This window comes from Mustela putorius, unplaced genomic scaffold, assembly GCF_011764305.1.
Source record: "Mustela putorius furo isolate JIRA1106 unplaced genomic scaffold, ASM1176430v1.1 tig00000139_pilon_pilon_pilon, whole genome shotgun sequence".
NCBI lineage: Eukaryota > Metazoa > Chordata > Mammalia > Carnivora > Mustelidae > Mustela > Mustela putorius.
In genome coordinates, this window is record NW_025421293.1 from 491,614 (window position 1) to 513,251 (window position 21,638).

At 41.9% G+C, this 21,638-nt stretch overlaps 1 protein-coding gene across 2 annotated transcripts in view; it reads left to right on the top strand.

Moving 5' to 3' along the window:
* The window catches only part of VKORC1L1 (vitamin K epoxide reductase complex subunit 1 like 1), a 68,707-nt gene that overhangs the window by 42,282 nt on the left and 4,787 nt on the right, over nt 1-21,638 (top strand). For both annotated transcript variants that reach the window (XM_045074894.1, XM_045074893.1), the window contains exon 2: nt 18,807-18,916. In XM_045074894.1, coding sequence (XP_044930829.1) covers nt 18,807-18,916 — 110 coding nt within the window. The remainder of the gene's footprint in view (nt 1-18,806; nt 18,917-21,638) is intronic.

Below are 21,638 nucleotides of genomic sequence, written 5' to 3' on the forward strand. Positions count from 1 at the left end.
TTAACTTATCTATATAGACTGTTTATATCTCTGAGTTTTTAAAGATTTTTATTTATTTATTTAACAGAGATCAGGAGCAGGCAGAGAGGCAGAGAGTGAGGAGGAAGCAGGCTCCTGCTGAGCAGAGAGCCCGATGTGGGGCTCGATCCCAGGACCCTGAGATCATGACCTGAGCCAAAGGCAGAGGCTTTAACCCACTGAGCCACCCAGGCGCCCCAGTCTATATCTCTGAATTTTTAAATTTGAACTATTTTAGTGGTTCTTCTAAAGATTATGATATTCATACATAACTTTTGTTTTCTATTTAGACTTAGTATTTAATAACTTAAAGGAGAATGTGGAAATTTTACAACTACAAAGGTCCCATGTTTTAACTACGTATGTTGAAAATGTATAATATATAGTATATCTGATATATAATGCATACTTCACCGAGTCTTCCTTTGCGTGTCTGCTCTGCCGTTTGACTTCATCTGGACTTTTACCGTCAGGTGTTGTAATGTCTGGTTCTGTAATTTCCCTTTTGTTCCTTTTTCATAGTTCTTCTTTCTTTGCTGAGAACTTTCATCTGGTTACCCTCACCTTCTGGAGCGTAGATGTAAGCGTTTTCCACGTAGACTGGTAATTTCGATGTCATTTTAGGATTGACATGTGTTCATTATTTTCCCCTCGAGAGTCCCTTTTTTTGGTTCTATGTATTTTGTAATTTTGGAGCGTATCTTCGATGGATTTTGAATATCAGGTTGTCAGACTCTGGGTCCAGTTAAGCGTCTCCCGGCGAATGTTCCTTTTCGTCCCGCAGTGACCTCCGTGCGACGGAGGGTTCTGTCCCCGCCGCGGGTGGTGGCTGCGGGGTCGCCCGGGTCCCGGCGCCTGGGCCGCGCCCGCAGTCGGTTCTCGGGCTCGCGGCGGGTCCTTCCCCGCATGCGCAGGGCGGGCCGACCCGGGGGCCCCTCGGATCAGGTCAGGGTCCTTCGGAGTCAGGGTCCCCTCGGGGTCAGGGTCCTTCGGAGTCAGGGTCCTTCGGAGTCAGGGTCTCCTCGGAGTCAGGGTCCCCTCGGAGTCAGGGTCCCCTCGGGGTCAGGGTGCCCTCGGGGTCAGGGCCTTTCCCGGCTCGGGCTGGGGTTTCGCGCTCATCCCCGCGCCCCCCTTGGCAGGTGCTCCGGGGAGAGGACGGGTCCCGGGCGGGTCCGTGGGGAGCGGGGAGATGCCCGGGGGTCCTGCCCGGGGTCGCCGCGGGGTCGCCCGCTCTTCCTGCCGTGGCCGGAGCCCCCGAGGTGCGGTTCCCGCTCGCGCTCGGCCGGGCCGGGCCGGGCAGACGTGACCCGGGAGGCCGCCGCCGAGGGGCCTCCCACGGTCTCCGCTTCCCGAGGTCGGGTCTCGGGTCGGGCTTGTCAATGCCCCCGCCCCGCCCCGGGCTCTCCCGGCTGCACCGCAGAAGCTGAAGGAGCGAAAAGCCTCAGAAAATGCCACGGGGCTGGTTTCTGCCCCAGCTCTGGCCCCGCTCCTCTGTCCACCTGCTCTTTGTACTCCCGTAGGCCCTTCGGTGGCCGCTGTCCGGTCCGGTCCGGTCCGGTCCGGTTCGGTTCTGTGTGCGGTCGGCGGGGGAGGGACAGGCCGCGGCCGCCGTCCAGTCTGTCTGCGGCCGGAGCGGGCGTCCCAGTGTCCGGGGCCCTGGTCCTGCAGAGGAGCGGACCGGGCGCGACCCTCAGTCGTGGAGCGCTCGCCGGTGTGAGACACAAGCATGCAGACGCCGGGGACGAGGGACGGAATGAACTGACCCTAAAATAAACACCCATAGCTGCGTCTCCTTGGGTCCGAGAAGAGAGCGGCTCTCGGTAAATGGAAGGAAGATGTACTGCTGTAGGAAGAGCAGTGACGGAGGAGAGAATGCTTACAGACCAAACACGTGGTGGCCCCAAGCTTAACGAATGGATTTGATAGAAGCCTTGGCAGAGTACACCATGTTACTCTCCCAAGAAAATGGAACAAAAGGAAAACAAGAAGAAAAGGGTAAAAAAAAAGTTCAGTTTAAGAGTTCGAGAACTCTAACATTTGGCTAAGTTCTAGAACATGATAAATTTCTAATATTGGAAAACGTGAATTTCTACATTGAAAGGACCCACCACAGACCCTTCACAATAAATAACTTAAGACCTATACCAAGGCACATCCTTTGTGAAATTTTAGACCACCAGGATTAAAAAGAATGGGTTAAAATTAACAGCTCAGGAAATGAGGTGTTGACAAAGATGCGGAGAAAAGGGAACGCTCCTACACCTTTGGTGGGAATGCCAGCTGGTGCAGCCACTCTGGAAAACAGTATGGAGGTTCCTCAAAAAGTTGAAAATTGAGCTATCCCATGACCCAGAAATTACACTCCTGGGTATTTATCCTAAGGATACACACAGTGATTGGAAGGGATACATGCATCCTAATGTTTATAGTAGCAGCATCCAAAACAGCCAAATTTTGGAAGGAGCCCCGATATCTGTTGATAAATGAATGGATAAAGAAGATGTGGTATGTGTGTGTGTGTGCATGTGTGTAAATACACACACATATACATACAATGGAATATTAACTCACCCATCAAAAAGAATGAACGCTTGCTGTTTGCAGCCACATGGATGGAACTGGAGGGAATTAAGCTGAGTGACATAAGTCAGTCAGAGAAAGACAAATACCATGTGATCTCACTCATATGTAGAATGTAAGAAACAAAGCTCATGAACATAAGGGAAGGAAGAAAATAAGATAAAAACAGAAAGGAAGGCAAACCATAAAAGACTCTTAACTATAGGGGACAAACTGAAGGTTGCTGGAAAGGTGGTGAGTGGGGGATGGGGTAACCGGGTGACGGGCATGAAGGAGGGCACGGGGCGGAATGAGCACTGGGTGTTCTCTCCAGCTAGCAAATCATCGAATTCTACCTCTGAAACAGTAACACACTCTATGTTAACTAACTTCAGTATAAATGAAATCTGAAAACAGTATTAAAGTTTCTTAAAGCCTCATAATGGAACGAAAACAGGTCATATTCAAGGGTCAGAGTTGTATTAGATTTTCAAGGACACTGACTTTAAAAATTCTGAGGGGAAGCTATTTTTAATTTATAATTATATACCCCCGAAACTGCCAATCCAGTGAGGGTAGAAGAAAGATGTTTAGACTCTCAGTATCTCAGAAGTGTTACCTCCAGTCTGTATTTTTTCAAGGAACCTGTTAGAAGATTGTTTCACCAAAACCAAGTGAGCCAGCAAGGGGGAAAAGAAGATACTAAATCTAGGGAACAGAATGTCTGCTGGAGAGGAGAGACTGGAAATCGGGAGGGCGGCTGTGCGGCAGGCCCAGACAGCAGCCCGAGGCCAGCCATGGTACGGACTGTATTTCTCCGTGACCTGCTGCATCCAATGATCCAATCTGAAAATGATGAAGAATTTATGTCAAATAAATACCAAAAAAACCCACAAAAATGAGTTGAAAGTGCTCACCTCTGAGGAGGGTGACTCCCAAGATCAGAGAACTTCAAGGTGTTGTGCTAAGTCTTATAGTAATATCTGGCTTTGAAAAATAAGTATGTATAACTTTAACAAAATTTAGTGTCATGAAAAGAAAAAATATTATCAAGTTGAGTATACAGGTCTTAACACGAAGTTCCTCAGAAATTTTTATAGTCACAAGTATTTTTTGAACATAGAGCATTACCAGCTACCATGCTAGGCCCAACACAAGTATTACTCCACTTCTGTGCACTTTCCAGGATCCATTTTTCCTTTTAAGTGGTTATGACCCTTTTGGGTTCTTGAGCTGATGTGAAAAAATAGAACTTTCATCTTGAAAACATTTTAAGTTTTATTTAACATCTACTGTCCACAGTGGCCTGAGAATGAGGCACTTTCCTGGTATGAGCTGGTCATTTCCACAAAAGAAACTTTGAGAAAGATTTTATAGAACCAAATATTAACTTCTTTATTTCTGTGATTTTTGTGTCCGTTGTTACTTAACTTTACCATCTGGATCAATGTACATATTTATATGGTAATTTTTTTCTCCAAAAAGTTCTTACTAAATTGATGCTGTATCATAACCCTTGAGTTTAGAACGAGAGAAATATATATTACTTCTTCACCTTCGCCCAGGGCATCACCGCCTGTGAACCGGGCTGTTTGATCTCACGACAAAGTGGTAGGAGAGGACCTTCTAGCACCTCGTCTTTGACTTGTCTTGATGTTGGGTTTTATCTGAAATTTTACTGTCGAGGGTGCTAGCTCCTGTCACAGGATTGGGTAAAAAATTACCAGAACATGGCAGTTGTTTGGGGCAACAGAAAAAATATATACAGCAGACAAGCTTTATGTGCCAAAAGGTGCAAGCAACCAGTGCCAGTGAGTAGATGAACAAAACATAGTGTGTGCATAAAATGGCATATTAGCCAACTTTTTATTAAAAAGGGAGGAAATCCTGTCACGTGCCCCGACGTATATGAACCTTTCAAGGTGCTAAGTGAAAGAAGCCAGTACATAAAGAGAGATATACTGTGTGGTTCTCCTAAAGTAGAGTGGTCAGACGCATAGAAACAGAAAGAAAGTGTGGTTGCCAGGGTAGGGGCAGAGAGAAAAGCAGAGTTGTTTGATAGTGTTTCGGTTTGCAAGGTGAAGAGGTTCCGGAGATCTGTTTCCCAACAATGCAAACATATTCAACATTCCTGACCTGTACACTAAAAATGGTTAGATTGGTAAATTTTATGTTTTGTGGGTTTTTTTAGACCACATTTTTTTAAAAAAAGTTTAGTCTTGAATGCATCTTTGTTCAGGTGGATAAATCCCAAGGAAGGAATCCAGAAGGTCTTATCCACAGATGCTCAGTCCCTTGTTGGAAACTGATCAGTCGAGTAAGTTTGCTACTGGCCCAGCGAGGGATGAGTAAAGGCATGGGTCAGGAGGCAGGAGGTATTGTGTAAATTTGAGGAATGTAATTCAAATATCTGTGTGTGGGTATATAAAGAAAAATTTTAAATTACTGTTATTAAATTGTATAATGATAAAAACAGGATAATGGCACACTTACTATAAAATTTAAATACCAAAGAAAAAAGCAAATGATTTCCGATATATAAATAAGCAATTAAAAAAGGTAATCAGAAATTTAAACTTGGGAATATATTTTTCTATTTAACTTTGTAAAAGCATGTTTACCATTTGTTCTGTTGTAGCTATTATTAAAAAAGACATTTCAGCGCTGATGCTGGAGGTATAAGTTGGCATAAAATTGAATACAACCTCTTGCACCATAGTACAGTAATTTTTTTTTATAAACATATAATGTATTTTTATCCCCAGGGGTACAAGTCTGTGAATCGCCAGGTTTATACACTTCACAGCACTCACCATAGCACATACCCTCCCCAATGTCCATAATCCCACCCCCCTCTCCCTACCCCCCCTCCCCCCAGCAACCCTCAGTTTGTTTTGTGAGATTAAGAGTAACTTATGGTTTGTCTCCCTCCCAATCCCATCTTGTTTCATTTATTCTTCTCCTACCCACTTAAGCCCCCATGTTGCAACACCACTTCCTCATATCAGGGAGATCATATGATAGTTCTCTTTCTCCACTTGACTTATTTCACTAAGCATAATACCCTCTAGTTCTAGCCACGTCGTTGCAAATGGCAAGATTTCGTTTCTTTTGATGGCTGCATAGTATTCCATTGTGTATATATACCACATCTTCTTTATCCATTCATCTGTTGATGGACATCTAGATTCTTTCCATAGTTTGGCTATTGTGGACGTTGCTGCTATAAACATTCGGGTGCACGTGCCCCTCTGGATCACGACGTTTGTATCTTTAGGGTAAATACCCAATAGTGCAATTGCTGGGTCATAGGGCAGTTCTATTTTCAACATTTTGAGGAACCTCCATGCTGTTTTCCAGAGTGGCTGCACCAGCTTGCATTCCCACCAACAGTGTAGGAGGGTTCCCCTTTCTCCGCATCCTCGCCAGCATCTGTCATTTCCTGACTTGTTAATTTTAGCCATTCTGACTGCTGTGAGGTGATATCTCATTGTGGTTTTGATTTGTATTTCCCTGATGCCGAGTGATATGGAGCACTTTTTCATGTGTCTGTTGGCCATCTGGATGTCTTCTTTGCAGAAATGTCTGTTCATGTCCTCTGCCCATTTCTTGATTGGATTATTTGTTCTTTGGGTGTTGAGTTGGATAAGTTTTTTATAGATTTTGGATACTAGCCCTTTATCTGATATGTCATTTGCAAATATCTTCTCCCATTCTGTCATTTGTCTTTTGGTTTTGTTAACTGTTTCCTTTGCTGTGCAAAAGCTTTTGATCTTGATGAAATCCCAATAGTTCATTTTTGCCCTTGCTTCCCTTGCCTTTTGTGATGTTCCTAGGAAGATGTTGCTGCAGCTGAGGTCGAAGAGGTTGCTTCCTATAATACAGTAATTTTTAAGAGGGACATCTGGGTGGCTCAGTAAGCTGAGTGCCTGCCTTTGGCTTGGGTCATGATCGAAGGGTCCTGGGATCGAGTGCCATGTCTGGCTCTCTTCTCAGCAGAGCCTGCTTTTCCCACTCCCCCCATTTGTGGTCCCTCTCTCGCTGTGTCTCTCTCTGTCAGATGAATAAAATCGTAAAAAAAAAAAAAAAAAAACAGTAATTTTTAAGATGCTTATGCTACTTAAGTCACTTCTTTCTTTTTAGTTTATGTTCTGGAAATAATGTAACGTACATACCTATGCTTTGCATGATGTATCTGTTTAATGTTGTATAATCGTGAGGAGTAAAAATAGCCTGATGTTCACCAGCAGTGATCTGCACCATTAATTACAGTATATCTATAAAATATCAAACTAAATGTTTAAGATCAAAAGTAAAATGTTTTAATAAATCATGCCAGTGTTTGTGGAAGAAAAAAAAAAGCTTTATATAAAGGCATGCTATATCAAAACCATTGGGCCTAGAAGATACAATGCTAGAGAGCAGAATGTTTTGTGTATACATATCTACTTATATTTTTTGACATTAAGCCACCCTGTAATTTTTCCATTTTCTTTCTTTTTAATTTAAATTCAGTTAACCAACATATGGTACGTCATTAGTTTCAGAGGTAGAGTTCATTTAATCATCAGTTGCATAGAACACCCAGTGTTCATCACATCACATGCCCTCCTTAATGACCGTCACCCAATTACCCCATCCCCCACCTCCTCCCCTCCAATAACCCTCAGTTTCCTAGAGTTGAGTCTCTCATGGTTTGTCACCCTAATTCCTTCCCATTTAGTTTTCCTCCCTTCCCTTATGATCCTCTGTGGTCCTACAGTCCACATATGAGTGAAACCATATGGTAATTATCTTTCTCTAATTGACTGACTTCACTCAGAGCAACATCCGCCATTTCCATCTACATTGATGTAAATGGTAGGACTTCATCCTTTTTTTTTTTTTTTAAGATTTTATTTATTTATTTGACAGACAGAGATCACAAGTAGGGAGAGAGGCAGGCAGAGAGAGAGGGAAGCAGGCTCCCCGCTGAGCAGAGAGCCCGATGTGGGGCTTGATCCGAAGACCCGGAGAGCATGACCTGAGCCGAAGGCAGAGGCTTAACCCACTGAGCCACCCAGGCGCCCCGACTTCATCCTTTTGATGGCTGAGTAGTATTCTGCTGTGTGTGTGTATGCGTGTGTGCGCGCGCGCACGTGCGCACACACGCACACATTCTATCTTCTTTATCCATTCATCTGTTGAGGGACATCTGAAGCCACTATAGAATTATTCTTAACACACTTATTTCCCACAGCAGTACCATGAATTGAGTACCTAATCATCTCCATTTTACAAAGGAGGGGCTTCAGAGTCCAAGGTTAAGTGACTTACCCAAAGTCACACAGCCTGTTAATGACAGAATCAAGTTTGTCTGACTCCAGAGCCCACACTCCCAGCACTGGGGCTTTGGGTTATCTGATAGGAAGCTGGTCCACAGTGGGTAGACCTTTTCTTTGTAGAAATTACATCCTTAGTATTTTTCTTGAATGTATCAAACTTTTTGTCATATCTGGTGCCTAACGCATCCAAACTCTTTTGGAAACCAACTGAATTTTTATTTCTGTTTGTTGCCACTTATTTAGATTGGTTTGTTTGTTTTCAATAAAATGGACTTCTCAGGGTTTTAGAACCATCAAGCACAATGCAATTTTAAAGATTTTTATTTATTTATTTGACAGAGATCACAAGTAAGCAGATAGGCAGGCAGAGAGAGGGGAGAAACAGGCTCCCCGCTGAACAGGGGAGTCCAACTCGGGGCTCGATCCCAGGACCTTGGGGTCATGACCCGATCCAAAGGCAGAGGCTCACAATGCAATTTTAAATGTTTGAATAGAGTTTTTATGCCAGTAGGCCATTACAAAAATGCTCATACAACCTAAAATGAGAAAATTATTAAGGCGTCAGCGTGGCTCAGTTGATTAAGTGTCTGACTCTTGATTTTGGCTCAGGTCATGATCTCAGGGTCCTGAGATTGTGCACCCCTGTTGGCCTCCTTGCTCAACAGGGAATCTAATCATCTCCCACTCCCTTTCTCCTCGCCCCCAGCTTGCATGAATGCTCTCTCCCCCCACTTCAAGTCAGTCAATCTTTAAAAAAAATTTTTAATAGAATTAGAGAATTACAGGCAAAATATATGTTATAGATATTCCTTTCACTTACACATGAATTTAAATTTTAAAAAGAAAGAAAAGGAAAAAATTGTGCATAAGCAAGTAGTCAGAGATCATAAATTTTTTTTTTAAGATTTTATTTATTTATTTGACAGACAGAGATCACAAGTAGGCAGAGGGAGAGAGGGGGAAGCAGGCTCCCTCCTGAGCAGAGCCTGATGTGGGGCTCGATCCCAGGACCCTGGGATCATGACCTGAGCTGAAGGCAGAGGCTTTAACCCCCTGAGCCACCCAGGCACCCCCATAAATATTTTTAAGTGAGAGGAATATGTATAAATGGTATGTACAAGCCAGCATCTCAACAGATTCTCCCCCAGAGCAAGGAAGATATCAGGGAGACTCATACTGTTAATTTAGTTCCTTTCTTATTAATTTTGTATTCCTGAATGTTTTAGTCATTATATTAGGGTCTTGTATTTATTCCATGAGGAAAGAAATTGCAGTAAAATTTAAATCTGGTTGAGTGGGAGAGAGTGAAGTTGGAATGACATTAAAGTTTGTCATCAATTTAAATGTGATTAATGAACTTGATATAGCATCTTTTTTGGCTGCTGTCGTAAAAGTAGTATTTGCTCATTAAAGAAAATTTAGAAAATACAACAAAGTAGATGGGGGAATAAAGTACCCTTATTAAACTCGAAAGAAACTGTTGATATTTGTGGTATTTATTTTCTTCCTGAAAATAATTTGTTCTTTTTCTTTTCTTTTCTTTTCTTTTTTTAAGATTTTATTTATTTATTTGTCAGACAGACACAGAGAGAGCACAGGCAGGGGGAGCAGCAGGCAGAGGGAGAAGCAGGCTCCCCACTGAGCAAGGAGCCCAATACGGGACTCGATCCTAGGACCCTGGGATCATGACCTGAGCCGAAGGCGGACACCTAACCAACTGGACTACCCAGGTGCCCCCACAAAGCTTCTTTTTAACTGAGGTGAAATCTGTTTGAAATTAACCATTTTAAAGTGTACATTCAGCCCATTTAGTACACTTGCAGTGCTGTGCAGCTGTCACCTCTATCCGGTTCCAAAGCATTTTCTTTTCTTTTCTTTTTTTTAAGAGAGCATGAATTGGGGGAAGGGTAGAGGAAGAGGAGGAGAAGCCAACTCCCCACTGGGTGTAGAACCAGACACAGGGCTCAATGCCAGAACCCTGAGATCATGACCTGAGCCTAAATCAAGAGTCAGACACTTAACTGACTCAGCCACCCAGGTACCCCTCGAAGCATTTTCATCACCCGCGAGGGAGATACTGGATGCATTAAGCTGTCACACCTCACTGCTCCCTCCCTAACCCCTGGCAACCACTAGCCTATTTTCTGTCTCTGTGGCTTTGCCTGTTCTAGATTGATACAATATGTGACCTTTTGTGTTTGGCTTATTCCACTGAGCACAATGCTTTTGAGGTTCAGCCACATCATTATAGCATGTGTCGTGCTTCATTCCTTTTTACGAATGAGTAATGTTCCACTGTAGGCACATGCCATGTTTTGTTTGCCGTCAGTTGGTGGACTTTGAATTGTCTCCACCTTTCGGCCGTTGTGACTAATGCTGCTTTGAACAAGTACTTGTACTTGCTTGAATACCTGTTTTCAGATCTTTGGAATCTGTACCTAGGAGTGGAATTGCTAGCTTGTATAGTGATTTTGTGTTTAACTTTTTGAGGAACCGCCAAATTGCTTTCCACAGGGGCTGCATCATTTTACCCACCAGTAGTGTACAAGGGTTCCAAAGTCTCCATATCCTTACCACCATTTATTATTTGACTTTTTTCTAATGTTATGGCCATGAAATCTTTAAAAAATATAATTTACTAAAATGCACGTTATTTAATTATTTTTTTTAAGTTCCTCCTACTTTACCGCACCCCAATTTTTTAAAATTTTGTCTGAACTGTGATGTATTTTACTGGGAAATTGGTTGAAAGCAGTGAGATCAAACAATTTGATCTCAGGACTCCCTTATACTTTAATAGTTATTGAGAACCCCAAGTATGTATTTATGTGTGTTATATCTTTGGTATTTACTGTACTAGAAATTAAAAATTGCAAAATTACTTATGTTATTTAAATCATTCACTTAAAAGTTATAGTAAACTCCATTATATGTTCACAAAATAGTTTTATAAAAAATAGCTTTCCCCAAACAAGCACACGTGCACACACATACAGTAGTGAATTGAACAGCATTGTTTCTCTTGCCACAGATCTCTTTAATGTCTGTTGAAATTGAAGACGGTTGGGTTCTCATATCAGCCCTTGCATTTCAGTCTGTTGCATTATTACATGTCACACCTGTAGCCTTTGGAAAACTTCCTTGGACACTTAGGAGGGAATGGGTGAAAGAGGCAAATAATGTCTTAGATTTATCCTCAGCGACCTACGAGAATTGGAAAACTATTGACTCGTATTTGTTGTTTCTGGCAAAAATAGAAGTGTTTAGAAACTTTTGAGTGATTTCTCATTCATACCATAGTAAAGTGGTGCTTGTTGCTTATGCCCCCAAATACAAAATATTCAAGGACGTCATTATTTGGGTCATAAATGAACCTTTCTTAGAATCAAAGATGAAAGAAATTCTCTCCTGCGTAATCATCTCATTAATGTCTGAAGCAAAATGAACATCTATATAAATATTACTTTAAGAAAATATTTCCTTACATCATCCATTCATGATATAAACCCTCAACAAAGTAGGTCTAGAGGGAACATACCTCAGTGAAGTCGAAGCCACCTCTGAAAAGCCCACAGCTATTATCAGCCTCAGTGGGGAAAAACTTGAGGCTTTACAATCAGGAACACGACAGGGATGTCCATCCACTCTCACCACCTTTTCAGCATAGTGCTGGAAGTCCCAGCCACAGCAATCAGACAAGAAAAAGGGGGAAAAAAAGGCGTCCGTATCAGAAAGGAAGAGGTAAAACTTCCACTATTTGCAGATGACATGATACTATATAGAGAAAACCTGAAAAATTTCAACAAAATCTGCTAGAAATGATACACAAATTCAGTAAAGTTGCAGGATACAAAATCAATGTACACAAATCTGTCACATTTCTATACACCAATAATGAAGCAGCAGAAAGAGCAATGAAAGAATCAGTCCCATTTACAGTTGTACCAAAAGTCAGATACATAGGAATAAACCTAACCAAAGAGGTGAATAACCTGTACTTTGAAAACTGCAAAACACTGATGAAAGAAATGAAAGAGAACACAAAGAGATGGAAATACATTCACTGCTTACGGACTGGAAGACTAAATATTGTTACAATGTCTATACTACCCAAAGCATTCTACAGATTTAATGCAGTCCCTGCCAAGATACCCAGAAATAGAACAGACAATCCTAGGGGCACCTGGGTGGCTCAGTCAGTTTAGCGTCCCAACACTTGGTTTCAGCTCAGGTCATGATCTCAAGGTCGTGAAATTGAGCTCCCCATTGGGCTCCACGCTCAGCAGGGAATCTGGGAGTCTTTGTCCCTTTCCCCCACTTCCCTACTCGTGCTCGCTCTCTCTCAAGTAAAAAATCTTTTTTTAAAAAATCCTAAAATTTGTATGGAACCACAAAAGACCCCAAATAGCTAAAGCAATCTTGAAAAAGAAAAAACAGGAGCTATCACAATTCCAGACTTGAAGTTACAATATGAAGCTGTAGTAACCAAAACAGTATGGTACTAGATTAGACACACAGATCAACAGAACAGAATAGAAAACCCAGAAATAAACCCACAATTACACGGTCAGTCTTTGACAAAGGAAGAAAGAACATAAAATGGGGAAAAGTCTCCTCGACAAATGGTGTTGGGAAAACTGGACAGCCACCTGCAAAAGAATGGAACTGGACCGCTTTGTTTTTCATTTTTTCCCCCCAAGATTTTATTTATTTATTTTCAGAAAGAGACACAGCAAGAGAGGGAACACAAGCAGGGGGAGTGGGAGAGGGAGAAGCAGGCTTCTCCCTGAAGCAGAGAGCCTGATGTGGGACTCGATCCCAGGACCCTGGGATCATGACCTGAGCCGAAGGCAGACGCTTAACAACTGAGCCACCCAGGCGCCCCAAAAGTGGACCACTTTCTAACACCTACATTAATAAAAATCAGTTCAAAATGGTTAAAGACCCAAATGTAAGACCTGAAACCATAACCTTAGAAGAGACCACATTCGCTGTAGATTATGTCTCCTGGGCAAGGGAAATAAAAGCAAAAAATGAACTATTTGGCCTTCATCCAAATATAAAGCAAAGCAGTCAACAAAACTAAAAGGCAACCTACAGAAGGAGAGAAGATATTGCCAATTATGTATCCAAAGAATGGTTGGTGTCCAAAATAGATAATGAACTTGTAAAATTCAACAGTCACGGAACAAATAATCCAAGTAAAAACTGGGCGGAAGACATGAAAAGACATTTCTCCAAAGAAGGCATTCAGATGGCCAACAGTCACAGAGAGGGTGCTCAACATCATGGCTCATCAGGGAGATGCAGACCAGAACTACAATGAGACCTGTCAGAACGGCTAAAAAAAAACCACGAGAAACAACTTTTGGTGAGGATGCGGGGAAAAGGGAACCCTCTTGCACTGCTGCTGGGAATGCAAACTGGTGTAGCCTCTGTGGAAAACAGTATGGAGGTTCCTCGAAAAGTTAAAAATAGACCTACCCTGGGGCCCCTCGGTGGCTCGCTAGGTTGAGCATCCGACTCTTGGTTTCAGCTCAGGTTATGATCCTGGGGTTGTGGGATCAAGCCCTGCACCTGGCTCTGCACTCAGCACATAGTCTGCTTCCTCTGCTTCTTCCCCCACTCACGGGAGTACACACTCTTTAAAAACAAATCTTAAAAATCTTTATGTTTAAAAAGATTTTATTTATTTTGAGCAGAGGGAAGGACAGAGGGAGAAACAGTCTCCTGGCTGAGCATGGACCTTGACATGGGGCTCAATCCCAGGACCCCAGGATCATGACCTGAGCTGAAGGCAGACACTTAACTGACTTAGCCACCTAGCACCCCTAAAAATCTTAAAAAAAAAAAACAAAACTATTCTGTGATCCAGCAATCACACTACTGGGTATTTAGCCAAAGACTATGAAAACACAGGGTCCGGGTGGCTCAGTCAGTTAAGCGTCTGTCTTCGGCTCAGGTCATGATCTCAGAGGCCTGGGATTGGGCCCCACATCAGGCTCCCTGCTCACCAGGGAGCCTGCTTCTCCCTCTCTCTCAGTCAAATAAAATCTTTTTTAAAAAAGAACACAAAACACTAATTTAAAGGGATACATGCACCTCAATGTTTATAAGAGCATTATTTACAATAACCAAATTATTGAAATAGCCCAAACCATACATGACTAGATAAAGAAGATGTGGTATATATACAATGGACTATTGCTCAGCCATAAAAAAGAATGAAATTTTGCCATTTATAACAACATGGATGGAACTAGAGAGTACAGTCTCAGCAGGATAAGTCAGAGGAAGACAACTACCAGATGATCTCACTCATACATGGAATTTAAGAAGCAAAACATATGGGCAAAAGGGAGAAAGAGGGAGAAAAACAAGCCAAGACTCAGACTCTTAATTCTAAGGAGCAAACCGGTGGATACCGGAGCGGGCGGGTGAGTGAAGTGTAGGAGTAAAGAGCATGCTTACAGTGAGCACTGCGTGATGTGCAGAATTGTCGATCCCTGTGTTGTCCACCGGAAACCGGTATCCCATTGTGTGTTAACTATACTGGAATTTAAAAAAAACAAAAACAAAAACAAAAAAAACTTTAAAAAATGATCAACAAAAATCATCATTAAAAATTGTTTTCTTGGGCGCCTGGGTGGCTCAGTGGGTTAAGCCGCTGCCTTCGGCTCAGGTCATGATCTCAGAGTCCTGGGATCGAGTCCCGCATCGGGCTCTCTGCTCAGCAGAGAGCCTGCTTCCCTCTCTCTCTCTCTGCCTGCCTCTCCATCTACTTGTGATTTCTCTCTGTCAAATAAATAAATAAAATCTTTAAAAAAAAAAAATTTAATTAAAAAAAATTGTTTTCTTTTGGCTCAATTGGTTAATATCCCATTCCTTCCATAAATTACTTGGGGCAGCTCTGGGATAAGTAATATAATAGAATTGTGAGTATAGACAGAACAAGGAAAAAATGGTTAGAAGCTAAGATAGAGCCAGGAATAAAGTTAGTGTATAAAATATGTTTCATAGAGTATAGCTTTTTAGAAGTAGGGGAAACTACAGTATTTTCAAATGTCCCATCTTGAAAAACAATTCACTAAAGTTTTTAAATTACAGCACCCATAGGAGTTTTAAAGTATAGTGTCATTTATGAAAATCTGTTTTTCGTCCCCTTTCCAAGGAAGATAATCTTACGTAAATCCAGTCTACCTCACTTGTGACTTGGCTTGCTGACAGTTTTAACATCAAGTTTATCAGTTTATTAAGTGTTATTACTTGTATTCATTGAGGAATTAAGTGATTGTTCTGTGTGGTTGTAAACGTTAGGATGGTAATTGTATTTTATAACTTTGAATGTGACCTAAGGGAAATAGTGCTGTGATCCAGGACACCCAAGATGTAACTTGGGTTTTGAAGTTGGGTTCCTGTAAGCCTCGCTAGCCCAGTATTTGATGCTAAGGGTGAAGAAGAGTGTGGGTTGATGAGGATCTAACAATGTACTTGGGGAGATGGAAGCACTCTCATGGTTTTGGAGTGTTCATTCGTTCGATGTTTAGGAAAGGTACTTAAATTGTCCTGTCACACCAGTGGGTAAGTATTCCAGAATTAGTCCACCAGGACAATTCAGGTGTTCCACTCATCAGAATTACAGAAGAGTTAAGATTTGTGCATTAAATGTATGTAAATTTTGCCTTAAAGAGTAACAAATTGATCTTCGAGTGGTAAGTTGGGTAGAGGTGGAAATAAAACAGGGAAGGTGCGGTTTCGGTTTCGCAGCTGGGCGACAGCTGCATGAGGTTATTACACTGTTCTGTTAACTTTGTGTATATACATTTAAAGCTCTCCACAGTGGTGGTGTTTGTTTATTTTGGGGCAGCAAAGCAAGGTTTATTGAGCAGTAGCAAAGTGATAATACAAAGCTCCCAAGGAGGGAGGGGACCCAAAGGGTTACCCCACAATGTTTTGTTTTGTTTAAGATTTTATTTATGTGACAGAGTGAGAGATCACAAGTAGGCAGAGAGGCAGGCAGAGGGAGAAGCAGGCCCCCACACAGCGGACAGCCCGACTTGGGGCCGATCCCAGAACCCCAAGATCATGACCCGAGCTGAAGGCAGAGAGGTTCAACCCACTGAGCCACCCAGGTGCCCCCACAGTGTTTTTTTAAAGTGACATTCTAGTCTACCATATTAGAAAAGCATAAGATACTAGAATTTAGAAATCACCCCTGGAACTAATAATACACTATATGTTAACTAAATTGAATTAAAATTTTTAAAAAATTCAAAAATCAAGAAATAGCCATGTAAGCATATTATTTAAAAATGTGGAATTAATGGGCACCTGGGTGACTCAGGTTAAGTGTCTGTCTTCGGCTCAGATCATGATCCCAGGGTCCTGGGATTGAGCCCCGCATCAGGCTCTCCGCTGAGTGAGGAGTCTGCTTCTCCCTCTCGATCTACCCCTCTCCTCCTGGTTGTGCTCTCTTTCTCTTGCTCTCTCTCTCAAATAACAAATAAAATCTTTTAAAAATGTGGAATTAAATAGGGAAAAAGGTTTAAAGAGCATAGTGGTTGTCTCTGGGGAGTCAGAACTGTGTGTAGAGAGGGCGGAAGCGTGGGAAGTCTATTTTGTAAGACTTTCGGTATTATTTGATTTTTAAACCGTATGCATGTATTACTTTGATAAAATGATACATTCTGTGGGTTTCTGCATTTTTTCAAGGAAAATACCAACATGATCCTGTGTAAGTAATTAGACACAGACCAGTGCTTGGAATATATAAAAATTCTGTTTGCCCGTGATGATTTGGGCCGCATGCTCAATTATTTCCATTGCCAAAGGTGGTGATTTACATTTGAATTACTACTTCAGATGAGCAGAGCTGAGAAGTCTGATTGCATAGTTTCTTCCTGTTGCTCGGGCCCTCCTGTAGTTTGTTTCTTACACAATAGTTAAGAGTGATCATAAATAAGCCTGTATTAGTCTCCTATTTAAAAGCCACCGAATGTCTTCCCATTGCAATTAGAATAAAATTCGGACTCTTTATCATGGCCTGCAAAAGGCCATAAGTGCTGTCAGTGATGGGGTGCCTCGTGCCCTTGCCGCTCTTCCCGCATCACTGTCAGCCTTGAGGCCTTCTCCCACACTTCTTGGACACGAGCAGCTCTTCCCTGCCACAAGGCCTCTGCACTTACCATTCCTCAAGAGACTGGCTGCCTTTCATCATACAGGATTTAATTCAAAACGTGGTTCCTGAAAAAGGCCGTCTCGGATCGTCGGCTAGAGTAGCTCCCTCCACCCTTCCCTTCCAGAGTGTGGTCCTCCGCCAGAAGCCCGAGCTGGGAGCGTTGGGTTTGGTTTGGAAATGCAGTCTTGGTGCTACCACAGACCTGCTAAAGGAAAACCTGGATTTTAATGAGACCCCAAGATGATTGTGTGCGTTTCTAAATTTTTAGAATTACCACTTCTGGTCTGGAATGACTCTGCCCTCACTTTTCCTGCAGGTCTGTTAGTAGTTTCATCCGTTTCTGAAGGAGACTTTGTCATTTGTTTCTGTGCGTCTCCTCCCCCAATGGAATCAAAGCCCCACAAGGGAATCACCTTCTCCGACTTGTTCACTCCGGTATCCCAGCACCTGGCCCGGGACCTGCACCTAGAATGCGCACAAGAATGTGCAGGTGGATGACTCTGGATGATAAAAATCCTCAGGGCTCTCACTTGCTTGTAAAATCAGGGTCGCTCTTCCCTCCCAATATCATTATGAAGCAGTTTCACCCTTTCTTGGACACTATTAAGCTCGTGTGACAAATAAAGAATTACTTACTTTTCCTTGTTTTCAGGTAGTTTGTATTCCAAAGCAAAGTTCAGGTTTCATTCAGTGCTTTGCTACGGACTTGAAACCATGACTGCTGTTTTCTTTCTTATTTTCGAAAAGCATTCTCGTTCAGAGTTAAAGTTATCTTCAAAGGTTTTCATCAAAAGTAAATGCTAGTTTGATATTTGAGTCAAATTTTATTAAATCAGAAATAATCTTTCTTAAAAACAGGAAAATATGATTCTGAAAACATTAAGTGCAAAATTTGAAGTTAAACTGCAGATAAAAAGTGACAGAGCAAATTGTGTATCGGGTTTTTTAGTCTTGAGGTATGATTCTAGAAAGGACCCGTAGTTTCTGATACTGTTCTGTGTTTACAAATATGTTCCCAAGATATGTTTCCTGTTGCATATCCTGGTGAAATTTGTCAGGAAGCAACATTCAGTCCTCATACTTTGTGATTTTATTTATTCATTTATTTATTTACTTATTTGTGGGCAGAGAATTCCAAGCGGACTCTATGCTGAGTGTGGAGCCCGAGGCAGGGCTTGATCCCAAGACCCAGGAGATCATGACCTGAGCCAAAACCAAGAGTTGTGTGCTTAACCGACTGAGCCACGCAGGTGCCCCTGCGCTCCACATACTTTGAATGAAGAAATAAGGAAACTTAAGTCAGCAGCTTTCATTTCAGGGAGATTTTGCCCCCCTGCCCCTGGGGACATCTGGCAATGGCTGGAGACATTTCGCTTGTCCAGCTGGTGGCAGAATACTACTGGCACCTCGTGGGGAGAGCCCCGGGATGCTGCTGCTAACACCCAGTAATACACTGAACAGCCCCCAAGTGCAAAGAGTTCTTCAGCCCAAAATGTCAGTGGTGCTGCTGCGAAGGGACTGGCTTAAATTGATGGAGCCCTTCCTCTGCAAGTACTAATGCCATCAGAAAAAACATACTTCCATCCTACCTTTTGGATAAGAGAATATGTAGAAATAGGCAACTTAGAGATTCAGATGGGTATATTGGCATGGCATTCTCAGACAATTTTACATTTTTTAAAATAGGAAGACTCAAAATGGGGTTACTGGTTTTCCTTATTTTACAGATGGGGTCGAGGATTTGGTCTTTTGGGTTCCATTTTTGGAAAGGATGGTGTATTAAACCAGCCAAACAGTGTCTTTGGACTTATATTTTATATACTACAGTTATTACTTGGTAAGTATTTATACAGCAATACAAAAATAAGTTTGTTTGTTATATTCCCTTTAGTACTTTGTGTCTTTGCCCTGAAATGTCTTTATATTAAATAAAAGCATGTTAATGATAGAACCGCTAGTTTGCAGCACACTTTTCTGCTGTGAAAATTTGGTTCCCCGAGACTTTGATGATGCTAACGCTGGATTTGGTATCTGTTGGTCTTTAATCAAGGACAGCAGCGTCCCATAATGTCTGGAAAAACCATCCTCATTCAGGGAACTTACTCTTCCAGTCTCCCGCAGAAACCTGTTTATTAGTTTATATACTGTGCAGATTCCTGAAACATGTCACACCCCGAGAGAGCATCACTGCAAGCACAGACGTAACTCCTCACCTTCACACACCTGCTCTGTCCGTTGTCTTCTGCTCTTTCCACTTCACTGTACGTGAACGCTTCCATGCTGTTTCCTCGCTGGTGTTTGTTATTGTTGACATCAAGCTTTCAAGTTTCTTGTGTTCTAAGTAACACTGTGCTGATCAACTTTGTTTAAAGTGCCCCTCACACACACCTCCCTGTTTGAATTAGTTCTGCAAAATAAATTTCCAAACCTTGGGCGAATGAGCCAAAACACACAAAGTATTTAATGGACTTTAATACGTATTACCAAACTACTTTTCCCTCAATTGTCTGTCTTCATCCATCTTCATTTTTTACAAGTGCTTTCTATAAAATTTCTAATTTAATAGTTACAAATCCCCATCATTTTATTTTAATTTTTCTGGCATTGTCACTTTTGTTGTTGGGGTTCTGATAATAGTCCATTTTCATATTTGTTACATTTTATCCATTCTTTGTCCTTTTTGTGTTAGTTTGGTGAATTTTGATTGTACAGTGTTTTATACTTTCAGAGTTAAATCCAGCCAATTTTGACCTTTGGTTTCCATCGTTAATATTTTACCCCATTACCTGCCACCTCTGCGGTGTTCTCCTGCCTAGTTGAGGTTGAGTTCTTATGAGGGAAATTGTGAATCTAAATTTTTCTGAATACTTCTATCAGGTTTACCCAGTTCCATATCCTATAGAAATATAAAAATATGCACAAGGATATTCATAGCAGTATAAAATAGCAAAAGACTGGAAGTAGCTTAGCAAAATGTAATGGTTGAATAAATTAGGTTACACCTGTACTAGAAAATACTATGTAGCCATTAAAGGAAAAAGTAGGTCTTACATGAATATTCTGGGAAGATCAAGACATAGTTTGGTGAAAAAAGCAAATTGTAGTATAACAGATATGAGAGAAGTTCTATGTTTATATATATGCACAGGAATGCATATAAAAAGGGTCAGTGGTTGGGGGCCCAGGTGAGACTTTTATTTTTTATTCCATTTATTTGTTCATTTGGATTTCTAAAGAAGAATATAACGTATAGGCCAAAATTAAAATAGCATGAGAAACACTTTTGACTTTGTTAATTTTTAGAGATAGAGATAGAACAAATTTCCATTTGTCATATTTAATTTCTGAAGTTCCTTATATATATGTTTTATAGATCGTGTGTATCCTATGTGTTTTTTTCTGTTCACATTCTGTGTGTTCACACGAAGCATTTATAAAGTCAGGCACACGGAAGGCACACGCGGACTCCTCTAACACGATTTTCCAGAGCACGTCATCTTCACTCCCTTCTTCTAAGTTGTTTGAGATATAGCATTTCCAGTCTAATTTTCCATAGGGAATACTTCCACGAGTCCGAAAGTACAAACATGTAAAATGCCGTGCAGTGAGAAGCCTGCCCGTGACCAGTGCCCCACTGCCCACTCCGTAGCCTTTCAACCCCAGCTGGTAGCTGCGTGTTGTTGCTGTACTTCCTTGAGGCCTGTGCAAGAAAACACCAACCTATCATCTTCATTTTCTCCTCTCTCAGATGTAAAAGACAGATGCTGTACATAATGTTCTACATACTCCTTTTTCTTTTTTGCTCAACTAATTCATCGTGGTGGTATTTCCACACCAATCCATGAGTGTCTTTACTCTTCTTCCCAGCTGCAGAATGTTCCGCTGCTCGATGGGACCTTCATTATTTAGAGGCACAGCACGTTGTAAATTCCACTGGGAATTGTATCCCAAGCCACCAGCTTCATCACATCAGGACAGGTTGGGTACAAAATGGTATTTAACTAATAGCCAGTGTTTATGGAGCATTCGAAGTGCTTTATACCCTTTAGCTTTATACCCTTCATTTGGTCATTGGTTCATTCATTCATCAAGTAAGCTCTAGGCCCAACGTGGGGCTTGAGCTCATGACCTTGAAATCAAGAGTCCCACACTTTACTGGCTGAGCCAGCTGGGCGCCCGCCCAACAGCTCTTTTAATTCACACATCGGTATTAGGAGGTGAGAAAGTAAGTAACTTGTCCCTCATGTTGAAACCAACTCTCTTGGTAAAATTAAGGTGAGAGCATTAATTTTGGAGCTTTAAATAACTAGTAAAGGGCCAGACAGGAAAAACGGTGTAGGCTTTGCTGTCTGTTGAGCTATTCAGTCTGTCCTAAATGTTACATACGAGTGAGCGCGGCTCGGTTGGTCAGTCTGTAGGTGCAAGAGCGGGGGCCGGTCAGATTGGCCAGTCCCCAGCATCAGGAATCCGGCAGTACATTAGCCGTGAAGAGCCTTATGAAGGGTCACACTCTAGCACGACCGGGCCTGGGGGCACGGCCGGTCTTTGTGGTCTGAGCC